This window comes from Leptinotarsa decemlineata, unplaced genomic scaffold (assembly GCF_025532065.1).
Source record: "Leptinotarsa decemlineata unplaced genomic scaffold, Ldec_3_MD MMD2_P_RNA_scaffold_2, whole genome shotgun sequence".
In the NCBI taxonomy this organism is placed as follows: domain Eukaryota; kingdom Metazoa; phylum Arthropoda; class Insecta; order Coleoptera; family Chrysomelidae; genus Leptinotarsa; species Leptinotarsa decemlineata.
In genome coordinates this window covers 7,227,390-7,245,680 of record NW_027412529.1, presented here as the reverse complement: position 1 = coordinate 7,245,680, position 18,291 = coordinate 7,227,390, and the positions used below count along the sequence as shown (strand labels likewise).

The window sequence follows — 18,291 nt, the reverse complement described above, 5'->3', positions numbered from 1 at the left end:
GCTAGGGAGAAGATAAAATTTGAGCCTAAGGCCTAACCAAAAAGCGTGTTTTTTAATGAAAAAATTGTGCTATAAACAGTAGGTACCCAAAAATCGTAACTAGAATGATTGAAGAGAATTGGCCGATACTTGATAAAAATCCATATTAAAACTAATTAATAGAGTAAATATACTTAACTATTTTGACCTGGAATTATTCAATTCAGTTAAATTGTTCGTAAAGATATTGCGAGTTTTTGAATTTGTTGATTTCCATCCTCTCCAACAGGTTGAGTTTCAAACCTTTCTTCTGGAACAGGAGGGCCTTGTATTCATAGTTGAACTCATGTCCCCATGTGATTAGATGAGTGGCATATGTGGAATTTATTTTTCCATTCTGGACACTATTTTTGTGTGTCGCATAGTTAGTATGCGAGAGGACAAGAGAGTTGCAAAGCATTTTTAATGGTAGTGTCCGGTCCTCGTTTGAAGGGAAATAGTTTTCTGAAGCTGAGCTGGGTTTCCTTTGCGATAACACCTGACTGGAGAATTTGAGCTGCTGGTCAAAAATAACACGGAATTTAATTTCAGAGACAGAATGAATGCACTTTGTGCCACTACCTACATACAGGAAACTTATCAAGGCGTTTGGGAGTAGAAAGTTTTCCTTGTTTTCTCTCTTGGTTGTAAGATCGTTGTATATTTTTGTCGGCTTATCAAATTTTTGGCAAAGCTCAGAGTTCTGTATCTGTATCTGTAGAGTAGGGAGGGTGAGTGTAAGCCCACGCACTTAGGCCACATGTGACCCATTGTACATCCTCCCGAGGAGTTGTCCTCCTAGGTCATCGTCCATCCTGTCCTTTCCAGGAAGGTGGACAGGTCGCTGGGAGACATCTCCTTTATATCGGCAGGTGTAGGCCAAGACTCGCCGAACACACACTCTCTTATTGACGATAACTCCGGGCAATCGCACAGGACATGCCTGACAGTCTCATCTTCCTGTTCACACATCCTGCATAGAGGTGTGTCCACTAGCCCCATATTATGTAGGTGTTTCCTTAGCTGACAGTGGCCAATCAGAAATCCTACTATAAGGCGTAGATTTTTCCTGGTCATCGCCAGATATTTCTTCGGCGCCAGCTTCCCAGGGTCGCCCAAGGTGATCCTGGCAAGATTACATCCTTTGATTCTATCCCATCTCTTTAAGGATTGAGCATGGGTGTAACATTTGACTAGTTCCGCAATTGTCGAAGACATCAGGCCGTGGGTGCCACTGGGTCCTAAAATTCTTAGTCCTGCCACTACCTTGGCTAAAGAGTCGGCAATGCGATTACCTTTACTCCTGTCGTGCCCTTTAACCCATCTCAGGATAATGTTATTATCTACCGAGGCTTTGGGTAAATCTTGGTGGCACTCTAGTACTTACTAGCCCTGAGGTAACATGCTGTCTGTTCAAGGCTAATAGTGCTTGTCTGCTATCAGTGCATATTGTTATGTTTTTGCCAGAAATTCCTTTCTTGGTTATTTCTTTTGTGGCGATTGAGATACCAGCTAGTTCTGTTTGGACCATGCTGGTATTTCTTCCCATTCCCCACTTAATCCTTAGGCTTAGTGATCTGGAGTACACTCCACATCCTGAGCCTTCTTTGGTTTTTGAGCCGTCTGTATAAATCCGTATTGCATTTGTAGCATCTGACTCTGTGTTCTGCTTGATTTGTATTTTGTAGGGTTTATTAAACACAAACCTGGGTTCAATTGCATCACTTGTTGCCTGCAGCAGAGGTTGCGCAGTAAGCGCTTCCCGCCATAGGCCCAGCCTCAATTGACCCATTCTAAATTCGAGGTTTACACCAGCCGAGCGTAATCGTACCATGGCCATTAACGCAACCTCCTTAACGTACAGATCCAGAGGGGTCAGACCCGTGATTAATTCCATTGCCGCGGTTGGTGTTGTTCTCATGGCTCCTGTGATGTTTAAACAAGCCAGTCGCTGTATTTGATATAATTTTTGTATGGCCGTTGCTTGTAGAACTTTCGGTCCCCATGCAATGGTTCCATACGTTAACATAGGTCTTATTATTGCAGTGTAGATCCAGGCGACCACACGGGGTGAAAGACCCCATGCGCGTCCCACTGTCCTCCGACATTGCTCATAAGCCACGTATGCTCTTTTTGCTCTGTTCTGTAGATGAGAGTTCCATGTTAGCTTCTTGTCGAGGATAGTACCAAGGTATTTCACCTCTTCAGAGAAGTTTACTTTGCTTCTGAAAATTTCGGGAGGTTTTAAGCCCGTTAAACTTTTTTTCCTGGTGAAAAGGACCATCTCAAGCTCAGAGTTTGAATAGAAGTTGTAGTCATTGGCAGACATATGCAGATTACAGTCTTCCATTGAATTCTACAAGTCATAAGTAAAAATAGCAGAGTGGGAGCGAACCCTGAGGTACGCCATTATTGACAATTTGAGTGTCCGTGTCTGTGAGATGGTCAATTACAATGACAAGTTGTGATCAGTTGAAGAGATAGGCTCTGATCCGAAATTATTCTATTTTTCTATTCTATTCTATATTTTTTCTATTATTGAATTATTTTTTTGTAATATTTGGTGAATCAAAAGTAACCACTTACTAGTGCACGAAAATTTAAGACGTTCTATTTCACAAAATCAAGACAAAGAAATAAGATTTTGATTTAATTATTTTTCAATAGTTCAGTTATGGTTTTAGTAATCTCCTAATGATGCTAACTTGATTAACAAAACGCACTTCGACAGACGGCCTTTTCATTCTGGTGAAGAAAAGGTGTTTTCAACACCTTTCCGTCAGGGGTTCCAAATTTCTTTTATCAATAATTCAACAATTGAAAAACTGCATACTCTCAACATATTATTCCGTTTGAAACTCCCTATTTGAAGTTCAAAAAAATATGTTATGTTTTTTTCGTTAACCAGCTTTCGCACCCCTACGAACGACAACCCTCATAAGTCGAAACTTGTGTGAACTAAGGGTTAACAAGGTCTTTTCTTTTAACGTGTGATTCCTAACACCACAAGTGTTTGTCTACAGAATTTCTAATAATATTACCCTCAATATACTTGGTCAATTACCACTTCCTTGATATTAATTTCAAGAAGGGTTAGGGAACAATTTTTCTTAAAAAAAATAATGTTTTTTGTCGTTTCAAATTTAATTGAATTCTTCTTTATGGTTCTGTAACAATGAAATATCTTCGTGTTGAAAAAATAACGATTTCAAAAAACATCAGACTGATATATCTGAGGTTTTTTTAAAATGATTTTTTTTTTCAATACGAACAAACTTCTTTTCGGTGAGTAATTTAATTGAGAAATCATGATTCCTCGTAAAATTGAAATGACAACAGTTATAAGTTTTGTGGGGGGTATCTTTATAAAAATTCTTTGTTACAGAGCCCTGAAGAAGAATTCAATTAATTGTAGACGTTGACAAGAAAATTATTTTTTTTAATTAAAATTTGATCCTGTTACCAACCTACCCTTCTTCAAAAAAAATAATTGGATCAGTAAACCAGTTATTCGACATTTACATTGATAATTCAATAAAATGCAATCTTAGTCATAAGTATTTTATTTCATTTGTGAAACAATATCAGGTCATTACCCTACTCAAAGAAACCAAGTGTTGAAAAAAATCACATGCAAACGTACAATGTAAAATATCAGAAGTCACAGTTCATGAATGAGTTCGAATTCTATCACAGTAGACAACAACTAAGTAGTGCCTTAAATGAATAATAGCTCATTCTCGATGATCAATCGTATTCATGACTGTTTTCTTTTTGGCCCAGCAAGGCGTCTTTTTCTTCCTCTGTCACTTCAGTAAGCATCTGCTGGCTCAGAGGCACTTTGACTACTCTGGAGTTCACCTTCTTCAAACCCTCCAAAGCCCCTGATTCGGTAAGCCTGTGAAAGTATGGACAGTTTAAAAAACGAAATCAACTTCAATTTGAACATGTGATAATATTTCAGTAAAATGGTCATACAACAGAGTCTGTTTCAATTTTACTAGAAAACAAATCAAATAATTTTCAAAACTGAAGATGATGTTTCAACTATAATCTTGTATGGTAAAACCATGTAAACGATACTATGATTAAATGAATTAGGACATTGAATAACTGAAAAAGCATTTGTGAAGATGCACAATAGTCCTCCAGACATTCAACAAAAAGGCTGAAAGGCTTATTTGAATGATGAGTCTCAAAACATTGTATACATGATCTAGACCAAAGAATACAAACCCCATAGAAGTTCATAAACATGATTTTAGTTTATCCTGGAATTTATAGTACCTAGACCATCAGAGAGCGCACTGGTAATACGATGTAGTTATTTAATGTGGTTATCAGCCGAGTGGTTGTCAGCAGTCGCTGACAACCACTCGGCCTTTCAATTTAACTTAATATTGGCGTACATCGCGACTTTGATATGATCAGGCCGACTGATTGTCAGCGACTGCTACCCAATTCTGTTGGTAATCACATTAAATACCGACATCTTACTGCCATCGCTCTCTGGTGGTCAGGATAGGAACTATAAATTTTAGGACATACCAAAATCGTCCTTATGAGATTCGTATTCTTTGTCTAGATCATAAATCTCATCAGTGGTACTACGTCCAATCTTTTTGCAACATTTTAGGTCTTGTATATTTAGCAACAACACATCAAAGATAATTCAAACAACCAATATCGAAGGTAAACAAGGGTCCCCATGATGGTTTGATGCAAAAGTAAACTTTTACAGCGACCTCCAAGCAAGATTCGTCCTCTGTCTCTTGCAGCTTTCACTGCAAAGATTTTACTAGTATTCTTCTTTTTGTATTTTCAATCATCGTAGGTAAGACTACTTATCAACAAATATAAGTAGATCTTTTTTGTATTATTGTATTTATATGTATTTATTAATGTTAACATTACTATCATTATTGTATATATTAGGATGTATCCTATTTGAATAAATAGAGCATTTCATTTCATTCCAATTCAGTCATGATACTTTTCAGCTTCCTGCCTGCTGCCAGCAGTACTACCTCTAACTTTTGAGGGGCATCAACTCGGCTATATCCTTCACAATTCCACTGAGAGTTTTTACCAGACTCTCCTAATTTTTTTCTAACACCACTACGGCTAGGTATATGCATAGTCTATCAGCTTGAATTATCTAGGGACCATCAGATTTAGTATCCCATCATAGTATATGTTCCACAACGTGAGACCAATTACGGAGCCTTGTGGAACACCACGTTGATGTTCATTTTTACACGCTTTATATTGAATATTACTGGAGTTTTTCCCAACACCAAATCATTATTTTTAACACCTCGATACGTGTTTCGATCACCAAGTGATCATCTTCAAAGAGGAAGATTAGGTCAGTTTTAAACTTCCTCTTTGAAGATGATCACTTGGTGATCGAAACACGTGTCGAGGTGTTAAAAATAACGATTTGGTGTTGGGAAAAAACTCCAGTAATATTCATTACTACAACAAAGGTTTCCAAACAGTGCATCATAAGTACATAATGATAGCCAAGTCAACGGAACTGAATCTGAATCGTAAGTATTCAACTAAAATTAGGCTAATACAAGCAGATATTTGATTTCTAAAGAGCTGTAAAAAATATTCAATTTTTCCAAATTTTGTTACCGTAAATATTCCTATTGAGTCTTCAGTTGCTGATAAAGTACCTTATTGGTTACTATTTGAATTGAAATGAGTATATTTTTAGCAGATACTAGTTTTTTGGGAAAGTATATTTTTGACTTTTTACTCCTCGACCTTTATATGAAAAATATAAGAAACTTGTGAAAGAAGGAAAAGTGATAATGAAGAAATAAGACAAGAGTCTTTTCCCAAAACTTTGAAGTCCGCCATTGAAGGCAATAAATAGTGTTCCATGTAAGTGAAATTTCATGTCATAACTCAAAAATGATTTACGTATAATTCAATGTTGATATGAAAGTAATTATTTCAAAAGTAATTTTTTTGTGTAATTCAATATTCATGAAAGTAGTTGTTTCAGGAGGGTTTTTTACAGTTTATTTCTGAAGGTAACTCCTACGCATAATTTACACGTTTTTGTGAAGAATTCATTATGGACTTGACTGTTTTCTTTGTTCCTTTGGAGGTTTCTCACATTTTTTGTATAAAAATGAAGAAATAGGAAGCCAAACTACCTGTTTTCTACATGTTTACTGTTTGGAACACATTTGTTTGATTTATACTTTACTCATAGTAGCAAAAGTTTTCCACTTCGTTCAGGAAACATTTATCTATGACACGTTAATTGGTCACTCAATTTTGGTAGGTGTATTTTTATTAACATACTTACAAAAAGTTCAAAGTTTATCGAAATTAGACACCGAATCTGATAAATACTCACACTTCATTAACATCATCATCTTCATCATCGCTCAGAGCAAAATAAGGATTCTGGGATGCGGGTCTAAACTTGTAGGCGGTTAGCACAAAGAAGACATATGTCGCCATCTCGCGAAACATCTCGTGCAACCAACCGAACTGAAAAGGCACTGTGATTTTCAGCAAGTACACGATGATTCTGGTGGAATAAATGTAGCACACCAACATGACATAGAAGTGGCGAAAGAGCTTGAGCTTCCGCAAGTTCGTTGCCGCTTTGCCATCTGTCTGGGACGCCTCCTGCAAGTGCCTTATGGACCAGACCACGGGAAACATTATGCAACCACAGCAGAGCAAGTCGACGAGAATAACAAAATTCTTCCACGCTAGATATTCCCTCGCACCCTCTTCGCTTTCCTCGAGGATTATTTCCGCCATGTTGGCGAGAACTTGTAGTGGAATTACCGCCATGAAAAGTTTCTTGTCCCTCTGTGTTAACACGTGCTTGATGAAAGTCCATCCAGTACCGACCAAAACGAGAATAACAAACAGCAGAGCCCCCTTCAGCAAATGCGCTATGTAAAACAATATGGCCCACGTCGCTAGATGCACTCCAAGTCTTTCTATGTAGTGGTAGTTGACACCATGGAAGGCTAGTGAAACAGCTTTTAAAAACACCAGCACGGCCATCATGTAGTGGATTTTGAAAACTGGGTGCTTGGACTGTCGAAGGAGAAACACCCAGAACATGCCGGATAATAAGAATAATATGGACATCATGCAGTAAAGGGCTGGTAGGGGCATATCACCAGCAGAGAGATAGCTAGTGGGGTTCTGCTCAATTATCTTGATAGTGAAGTCAACGAATGTTTCTGTATTTGCATTGTAGTTTGGACAGCTGTGAAAGAAGAGATTGTAGAGGCCCTCTTCTTGCAAAGTTTTAACGGCCATAACAAACTGAAAAATAAACACATTACTCAGAAACTTACATAAATGTATATCAACTACATATTTTCAACAGAACTCACTCTAACAAGTTGAAAGGTTGATATAACAGTTAATTTTGTAAGCAGAAGAGAAAATTTTATATACATGACAAAAGTCAGAATTATTTACACTAATGTAGTCCTTGTAAGCACATATAATTATGATTGAGGCAGGTTCTTAAATTAACGAAAAATATTTGGTAGATCAGAGCAAAACTTGATGAAAATCTATAACGTATCTGTATCCCGAGGAGTTGTCCTCCTAGGTCGTCGTCCATCCTGTCCTCTCCAGGAAGGTGGACAGGTCACTGGGAGACATCTCCTTTATATCGGCAGGTGTAGGCCAAGACTTGCCGAACACACACTCTCTTATTGACGATAACTCCGGGCACTCGCACAGGACATGCCTGACAGTCTCATCTTCCTGTTCACACATCCTGAATAGAGGTGTGTCCACCAGCCCCATATTATGGAGGTGTTTCCTTAGTTGACAGTGACCAGTCAGAAATCCTATTGTTAAGCGTAGATATTTCTTCGGCGCCAGCTTCCCAGGGTCACCCAAGGTGATCCTGGCAAGATTACATCCTTTGGTTTCGTCCCATCTCTTTAAGGATTGAGCATGGGTGTAACACTTGACTAGTAACACTTGAATTGTTGAAGTCATCAGGCCGTAGGTGCCACTGGGTCCTAAAATTCTTGGTCCAGCCGCTTCCTTGGCTAAAGAGTTGGCAATGCGATTAACTTTACTCCTGTCGTGCCCTTTAACCCACCTCAGTATAATATTATTATCTATCGAGGCTTTGGCTAAATCTTGGTGACACTCTAGTACTAGCCCTGAGGTTAAACGTTGTCTGTTCACTGGTATTTCTTCCCTACTTAATTCTTAGGCTTAGTGATCTGGAGTACACTCCACACCTTGAGCCTTCTTTGGTTTTTGAGCCGTCTGTGTAAATCCGTATTGCATTTGTATCATCTGACTACGTTCTGCTTTATATGTATTTTGTAGGGTTTATTAAACACAAACCTGGGTTCAATTGACCCATTCCTACTTCGAGGTCAAGGCAACCTCCTTAACGTACAGATCAAGAGGGGTCAGGCCCGTAATTAATTCCATTGCCGCGCATGGTGTTGTTCTCATGGCTCCTGTGATGTTTAAACAAGCCATTCGCTGTATTTGATATAATTTTTGAATGGCTGTTCCTTGTAGAACTTTCGGTCCCCATGCAATGGCTCCATACGTTAAAATAGGTCTTATTATTGCAGTGTAGATCCAAGTGACCACACGGGGTGAAAGACCCCATGCGCGTCCCACTGTCCTCCGACATTGCTCAAATCTATAAAGTATTCAAGTCAAATTAAATCGAATTATCTATTTTCCTGTTTGATAATTTTATAGATGATTGTATTAGGAATAGTCACTTAAACTTAAAGGTAAATTATAACCCCTCTGATGTTTTGCATTTTCATTTCAGCTGGTAAAACATTAAACAAAAGAGGACCTGCAACATTAAGATCTTTCAGAACAATCCTCCCTCGAGCTAGCGGAACTTGACATGATTTTTTTGCAGTGTTAATTGTATGAGTGGCGTCTGTTGAAGGAAATCGACATGTATAGCCAATATTTTGTAGCTTAAATGCTGAAGCATGCAATTTTAGTATGGATCAATCGCAATATGCTTTGAAGTTGAGGTTTGTATCACAAAAACTTGGTAATTTTCGACAATGGAATTGGATGATTATCCACATCAATATATAGTGGGTAAAGAATTTCTTGACAATTACAAAATTGAATAACCACTGTTTTATCTGAATTATAAACAAGTGAGTTACTGGAAAATATCTGTAATCTTTTCAGTAACCATTTTATGAATATCCCTAGCCCTAAACCTAATCTTTCTGAAGTTAGATTATCTCCCAACCATAACTTCACATTCTTTCTTGGACCAACAACACCCAAAGACATTGAAGACTATATTATGAAAACCACACGTAAAGAAGCTCAAGGCATAGATGGAATTTCCAGGAAAACTATAAAATATGTCAAAGAAATAATAAGTACACCATTGTCACATATTATAAATGAATCTTTCAAGGCAGGAATCTACCCAGAAATGTTGAAAACATCAAAGTCAATCGCGATTCACAAAAATAAAGGATGCAGGAAGGACATAAACTATCGAAATGTATGTCTTTAGACACATTTCGCAAAAATTTTTGATGCCTCATTTAATATCCAGTTGAATTCATTTTTAGAAAGCCAGAAGCTCCTATCAAGTTATAAAAATGGATTCAGAAGTAATAAATCCACAACTACAGCAATTGCAGACTTGTGTATGAATATCTACGCTGCATTAAATGGGAAAGAACGCCTGATAACCCTATACTTTGATCTCAGTAGGGCATTTGAAACAATCGAACATACACTCGTACTTGATAAATTGTACCATATTGGAGTTAGAGACGTGGTAAATAATTGGATTGCTTCATACTTGAGAGATTTTCTTGTCCAAAATAATTCTCCAAAATAATCTCCAGAAAATCAATGAGTTTGTTCCAAAATACCTATTTTATTTCGATGTTTTGTGATTTGATAATATTGAATATTAGGTTCTTGTTACAATACTGTATAATTTTGAGTAATTTTTGGTGTTGACAAAAAATAAAAATAACTTTGCACCAAAAACTTTGAAAATTATTTTACGCTTCAAAAAAATTGACTGTGGTTAACACCATAGTTGTGTGATTTGTAATATTGCAGGCTTTTGAAATAAACCGTCGTATACAGGTTGCTGTCTATTTATGGTTTCAGATTTTTTTTTCGTAGTCCCCCATTTTTAAAAAATGGATAAAAAAATAAAACTCCACTTGAATGGCCATGACTTCAAATCTAGATGTATTTTTCAATGCTGATTAACTTTTCTAAATAACATTTCCCGAGATTTTTCAAAATAAGAGAACTTTACTCTTGTCTCAAAATAAAATATTTGGAGGCTCCTCGTATATTACGTATGATTTACTGTATTTTGTTGGTGCATGTTTAGTTTCAGGGGATGCACAAACTTTCATCAGGAATAACATTTTGTCGAAAAACCTTTAATAAATAAGTTTCCCACATGGTGCATACTTTGGGGATCAGACTATATAAAAAACTCTAATGACATTTGCAAGCCAATGGTTTGAAATATTTCTTTTGGAATGATCGTGGACGCAATAAACCCAAAATGTTAGAACATGGAAATTTTAAGACAACATGTATTCATGGTTTTGTAAACTGTTTTGTGAAAATCTTACAAAGTGTTTTGAAATATGTTCAAAATCAATCAAGTCATATTAAAAAATCCAAACAGATCTTATAGCAGAATAACATACTTACAGAGGTATTGTAATAAGTTGGTCCATTGCGCTTTACTGATTTTATGTCAAAATTCAAATTTCTACATGTACCAATAGCCGATTTGGCCATATCATCTTTGTTCTCATAAATATGAACACTCTTCGGTTCACTGCAGTCAATTCGCAACCTGCAAATTCAAAATATAATACTAGAATTCTGTTATTGAATACATATTATAACAACACTCCGTTAGTTTTCCTAACACATTTTACCCACCAAGTTGGTATCATCAGAACATGAAGTATATTCATAGATATCTACCATAATATATATATCAAAAAAAGTAGTTCTGATGTGTGTAAAATAACTGTAAAAATATAATATACTTACTTCTCATTTTTGAGATCTAGCTTGAAAATGACAACGATTTCGTCATCACGTTTTTCAACAGGATCTTGAAGAATGCAGTGATCTTGGTGACCTTCCAAGTAAGGGTTCATACCATCATTTATGGTTTTATCCAGACTGAAACCAAACTTAATTTCTTTGTTATTGATAATGCAATGGAAAAGTTCGAGAAACGTACTTTGTAAATGTATCTAACATTTGGATATTAGCATTTATTTTCACTTAGTTGAGTTATCAACAAATGCTATAGAATCTACAAGATTATTTCTTACCACTGATGAATCGTTTTCAGGGTTAGCTCTGAAATTGATCAATTCCACCTCTAAGTAACCTCCGGAATAGAATCCAAAAGAACTGAGAGCAAAGTATCTCCTAGCATCATTCTGAAAATATAAACTGTGTCAAAACAGATTTAAACGTTGTCAAAAATATATGAAACACATTGAAAGAACCACTATAAGTTGTTTTGAATGTTCTGTTAATTTTAATGTCATGTGTTTTTGTAGCTCAATATCCCAATATATTTTTATTCTACTGTGTAGTGGTATATACTGATTGATAGAGAATTTTGTGCTCTATACATCGAAGCTGTTTCTAGTTTAACATGCCTTTATAGTACACATGAATTTTCATCTTTAAACCATTTTTTAATGCATTTCAACTATTATTGCCTTGTTTCTGATTAGTCTGATGAATTTGGGTGATGTCAATGTGTTTTTACTGCTTTACATACATTTCCAGATGTATAAATTATATTCTATTATATAAATGTGTCAGATTTTTATTATGATTTGAAAGTTTATATTTTGGATTGATAGCAGTTGAACCATGAAAGACAGAAAAAAGCATCAGTCACATATTCACACATGGAGGCTGAGAAATGATTTTGTTCGGCTTTAGAGAATATTAGGTATTTATGTCATATAAAAATGCTTGAGAAAAGTATTGTAAACTGTCCAGTGAAAATCTCACAATAGTGATACTTGAACGTTATAGATTTTTATCAATTATCGGCTAACTCCATCATATATTATTATTCTCTTGTGGTATGAGTACCCAAAATTAGAAATGATACTGAGATTTTCAGTAAACATTAAGGCTAACGACTTGCATAAAGAGGCACTATTTCATTCTGTATTCGATATTTTCACAAATAAATTAATATATAATGATATCAGGAACATCACAGGTAGTGAAATCAACTGGAGCTGACTGAGGCCCTGGTCTAGTTAGGTTAATTTTCTGCATATTGAAATTCAAAAAACCACTGTAAAAATAGTATAAAAAGAATTACCGTTATATCCAAATTATGTATTCTTGCCCAGCTCAAAATAGGACAAAGACATAAAATTAAGGAGTATATGACTAAAATATCCATAGCTTTCGTCATCTGCCTGGGTTTATTGATTCATACATGGCATACTAGTTGTAAAAATAAATCGGAATCCGTGCACTACTGGAATGAAACAGTTCGATAAAGTTTGTTATTCCTTTTCTCCAAATGTAGAATTTTCATTAATTTTGCAATTTATATATTTCTTATTCTAAACTAAAAATCAACAAATCTCCAAAAATTATATGACATTTGACATTGCCTACTTAATATTACTATTGACATTCAAGGCTCATAAGAAAGAGCAGAGTTGCCAATAGAAATTTTATTTTCCTCATGAAATTTAGATATTTCAGTTTCCTAACTTTTTAAATATAATCGTGTTCCATATTATATCAATCAAAATTTCAGAAACTTGCATAGACTTGTGTAACTGAAAAATTAACCCTAGTGACAACAAATATTTCATACCGTGACATAAAGTCGTAATGTCATGTCAGATTTTGGAGATGATGATGACAGTGTTCCAAGTGGGTGAAATTTCATTTTTTTCATATACTATATTATGTATCGTTCCTGTGAATCATATATGATTCAATTCCATAATGCATGTTCCCAGTAAAAAGTAATTAGTAATTTTTGTATAATTCAATGTTCACTTAAACGTTGTTTCCAAAGTATTTTTTCTTTCATTTAATTCAATGTTTATATAAAATCAGTTGTATCTGTAGTTTATCTGGGAGTGATTCATGATCTCCACAATTTTTATGAACAGTTCAATTTGGAATTCATTGTTTCCTTCATTCTTCTGAAAGTTTCCCACATTTTTTGTACAAAGGTAGAGACATAGAGAGTCAGAAGCTTTCTTTACCAATATCAATTCCAATTCTCACCATTCTCAAAAGATAGACATGGGCTATCGCGGACTTTTCTGTAGTCCTATGAAATAAACAAAATATATAGTGAATTTATTTGTTATATAATATATATGTCAGATTAAAATGCTTGTCGATGAAAACTGGCACGATAGCATCACCACTGAATTATCACTGTTAGGTAACCTTCATATTTCAACCAATCCACTAAAAAACATTGATGAATTTTACAAAATTGTGAAGAGGGTTGATAAATGTCTGGAAGTTACTGGAAATGTCTTCGAACATATTTTGGAATAGTTTTTATAATTTCTGTGAAAAGACTCACACCAGTGTTTTGTAAACATTTCAACCTGTCTTTCAAGAAAGGGGGTTTTCCTTCTTGTTGGAAGATTGCTCGCGTTCAGCCTATTCCCAAAAAAGGGCAAGAAAAATCTCCAAAATAACTATAAACCAGTCGCTTTGCTATCAGTGATATCAAAAATCATGGAGAAAATCGTAAACCACCATAGCCTCAAATATTTGAAAGGCTCATTCAACATCTTGAGCGATTATCAATATGGCTTCCGGAAACAAAGATCAACAGCTGACCTCCTATCGTATGTCACCCATATTTGGAATAACCCAATCGAGAAACATGGAGATTCAAAAGCTGCTGCGCTTGATATTTCTAAGACTTTTGACCGTGTGTGGCATGAGGGTTTGCTGGCCAAACTTGATGCTATGGCTTATCGGATCATTTTTGTTTGGAATACAAACTGAGTAGAAAAGAGTGTTTTCTGTATAATTCAGTGTTCATATAAAATTATTTGTTTGGAAAGAATTTTTCTTACGTGTAATTCAATGTTTATATGAAAGTAGCTGTTTCAGGAGGACTTTCTTTCAGTTTGTGTCTGAAAGTTACTTTTTTGCATGTCCACACATCTATGTATATAGTTACTTCTTTAAAAATTGATTACTTCCTTTCTTTCTTTGAAAGATTCCCACATTTTTCTGTATCATAACGGAGGAGTAGAAAGCCAAAAACTATGTTTTCTAAAAATTATTCACTACTAAAAATATAACCCTTTCAAATACTATAGGAGTTCTGACAAATTACACCAGCATGATTGTGGAATCTGAGGTCGGAGTAAAACCACAGTACTGGGTTTTTGCTTTCGTTCACTATTGAGAGTGTATCATCACCAAGTCGTACATCGATGAGACCTTCAATTTGAGTCCTTTTGCGTTTCGTACCCATCAGTAGAAATTGGGATCTACTCGTGTTCAGTTTCAGATTGTGAGCGGCTGCATTTGCGAAAGCTTGTCAAGCTCCTGATTGACTTTATGAACATTTTCTTGAGTTATTTATACTGAATGAGTAGTAAAATTGAGGATTATCTGCATAGTGATGTATACGGCAGTCATTTATATTGTCATGGAAATCTGAAATGTATAGGTACTATTCTGATCATTCCCATATTGATTTCAACTTAAGAGCCACCGGTAGACAGCTGTTTTAGCCTATTGGGCATCGTCAGTACCGAGCAGGCGGTCCTCGATTGAAGACAAAATGTGAATAACCAAGAAAAGTAGGTACTTAATAGAAATAACTGCGTAAACGTGACATAAGTGAAACCACTTATTTTGGTGCCACACCCAAGTCAACTTGCCAAGTTTTTATGTCAGTGTTGGTGGTTTGACCTATCAACCGACAACTGCGATAGCAGAAATTTGGGAAGCTAATCTCTATATATAATTAATTACCAAATGACATTGAACAATTTTACAACACATAAGTATAAATTGAAAGTGGTTCTAGGGAAGTATTTGTTGTTTCGAATCCTAATTGCCTAACGGCTTTGTCAGGAAACATCAGATGCCGGTCACGGCATTGTTAAAGATAATATCGTCACAATAAGATTTATATTATAGATAATAATTCTTGCACAAAACAAACACATTACCAGTCAACTTTGCGATAATTCAAAACAAACCATAGACCTCAGACAACATTACGTGAGCTCTCACAGTTGCGTTTTGTTATCACAAATGAACTGTCAGTTGCGTTTTGATATGAAAAATTAACAATGAACGTAGGCTATCATATTTTAATACTTATTATCCTATTCCCGACGAAGACAAATCCAAAAACACAAAAATCATAAAAATTGGTCCAGCTTTCCTTGAGTTATAAATGGTGTAACTATTCAACTTTGTCTTATATATAATTAATTTAATCATTTGCACTTCATATTCAAATCTTCCAATTATTGGAAACCCATTATACCAGGAATTATTAATACTAATAACCCAAATAATATTCGGTATTCTCAGTTCAACATATTTCTCAAAATTATAATGTATTTGCTCAAGAGAGAAAAACTTTTCATTTTGTTTTTAATAATTCATGAAAAACTCGTTAGTTGACGATAATGACAAATGTCAATCGTTATCATCCTTCCAATCTAGATCGTTATGTCGGCAGCAAATAAATACCTAAATGTATTTCATTTTTCAAATCCTTCGACTGGAAAAATATTTCAGTTTTGTCGATCCAATCATGAACATCAACACATATTACGAAATATTCATGAAAATATATCATTATGCCACCTATTTGGGCATGGCACCTTACTTTGCAGAAAAAGGAAACAAGTGTTATCGACTGATAGCTATGTGTCACTTGTTTATTTTCACATCATTTTTAGTGTATTCGTATCTAACTGAAGACCTCAATAGGACCAAATTTTTCCTGATGCTGTACCGCTTGAGAAATGCTGCGGGATCATTAACAAGCATTTCGTACATTCTGATCACACTGTACCGGCAAGAACGCTGGAAAAACTTGTTAGAAGTTGTAGAACGTTTTGGAGAAACAAATGGCAAAAGAAGAAGCAACGTGATTCTAGTCATATCAGTTTTGATACATATGATTCTCATCGCCTTCTTTGCCGTGGAGTGTTATTTCATCGCACAGAAAAATATTGGACTGCTAGACTGGATGATGATTTGCTACGTACGTTTCCATCTATATCTGAAGATGATCACTGCTTTGTTTGTAATCTGTTCTGTGAGAATTTTGGCAGGCATTTTCGACGATCTTCATAGAAACATAAAGAATGAAACCAAGCTGGTTCTCTGCAGTGGTACTTCTGAAATGAGAATAGCCAACCATTTGAGAGAAATGGCAACCGTATTTGGGTCGTATTGCGACATTGTGGTGAATTTCAATATTATTTTTGGATGGCCGTTGTTTTTCCTGTTGACCTATGCGTCTTTGGTGATTCTCTTGGACATCAACTCCATTTTGATTTTAATGGAAAAGAATGAATTCGTACTACGAAATGAAATGGGGGATATTACGATGATGGTTTTGCTTACGGTGAGTATTGTGAATAAGTATTTTGAATGGAAATGAATGAGGACTGAATGAAGAAAGTGGTTGAAAGAGGTTGAACAGTTCTAGAAAACTTTTAACAAATCATAAGTAGGTATCTATGACCGCAGTACTGAGAAGTACTTGAAGTACAGTACTCAGTACCCTGATAACTTCAGTAACAATGAGTATCCATTCCAATAGACATTTCAATTTACATTGAGAGCTCACACGGTGGTAATTGTAGATACAATATAAGTTTGGCCTGGTCCTAATTGGCGAAGGTTCTAACGGTAAGAAAGTGATCGAAGTGCTTGTAATAATGGTAGTTGATTGGCGGAAGGTCTGAAGAATAAGGTGGGTGAAGCAGAACGTCGACGCTCAACTCGTTTAACGTTGCGGACAGGCGTTGTCGTGGAGCAAATTCGTTCCTCTTCTGTTGACCAGTACTGGCTACGGTAAACGTGATTTCCGGTACATTTCGTCGATTTCTTCACAATAGAATGGTTTGACCTGGTTGCAGAAAGTTATTGTGAATCACACCAGCCACTGATTACTTTACAGTAACCATGTTCTTTTCAAATGAGTTTTTGCCTTTTGAAAAATCTAACTTCAGTCCGAAACCTCTTGTGTTGTCGTAGAGGATCTATTTTTCATCACACTTGACGATCCGATCCAAAAAAGGTCGTTTTCGTTGCGCAAAAGCAAAGAAGAACATACCTCGAATCGTGACAATTTATGTTGATCATTCAAATCGTGGAGTATCTACTTTTAGAGCTTTCTGACCTTTCAAATACGTTTTAAACCATCTTTGAGGCTAACATCTCCGAAACGAAATTTAGCAAGTCAACGTTGAACAGTGTATTCATTAACATTGTCATTGCCAAATGCCTGGTGGATTTATCGGGGCTGTTTCGACAGCGCTTTGGTTCAATTTAATGTCGTAGAAAAAATCGCTTAACGACATCATATGAAGGCAAAAAATTACAATTTGAAAAAAAATTTAGTGTACAAAATTCTCCAGCGATTGGTATATACCACGACACAGTAAAATAAGTATTTATTGAGATATGAATCTACAAAAACTCATGATATTAAAAAAGACGAAACTTTTAAAATAACCTCATATGAGTCAAATCAAATCACCTTATCAATCCTGTAGAACTCACAAAGTTATAGAATAGGTCAAATAACATTTTGTACATATACATAAAATAATAATTCGAGTAAAATTAAACAAAACATACATGAAAGATTGTCATATGCATACGAAACATATCCATTTTATTCAACTCCAGCTTCATTAAATTAATTTGATGGAGAAATGAAATTACGGAAGATTGAGAAATTCATCTATGGTATAAAAATTATGTTCTAATAAAAACATTTTAAGGGTGGTTTCGAAAACCTGAATTCTGTTGGTAGTTTTCAATGAGTCGGGCAGTTTGTTATGAAGTTTTACCCCAAGTAAGAAGGTGAGTTAGAGGTTATATTATATTTGACGGGATTTATGTAAAAATCATTGCACTTTCTTGTATTTACAGTATGATAAGATGAAATGCGATCATATTTCGACCTAATGGTATGAATGAATACACACATTTCAAAAATGAAAACATCCG

At 35.5% G+C, this 18,291-nt stretch overlaps 1 protein-coding gene across 1 annotated transcript; it reads right to left on the bottom strand.

The window, feature by feature from the left end:
- Nucleotides 1-3,565: 3,565 nt before the first annotated feature.
- On the bottom strand, nucleotides 3,566-12,716 carry LOC111509720 (protein GPR107). Its single transcript, XM_023165519.2, has 6 exons — nucleotides 12,398-12,716; nucleotides 11,376-11,486; nucleotides 11,086-11,231; nucleotides 10,735-10,882; nucleotides 6,398-7,332; nucleotides 3,566-3,916 (listed from the first exon to the last, which is right to left on the bottom strand). Exons 1-6 carry the CDS (start codon nucleotides 12,491-12,493, stop codon nucleotides 3,766-3,768), a joined length of 1,587 nt encoding a protein of 528 aa, XP_023021287.2. The 5' UTR covers nucleotides 12,494-12,716; the 3' UTR covers nucleotides 3,566-3,765.
- Nucleotides 12,717-18,291: the final 5,575 nt, after the last annotated feature.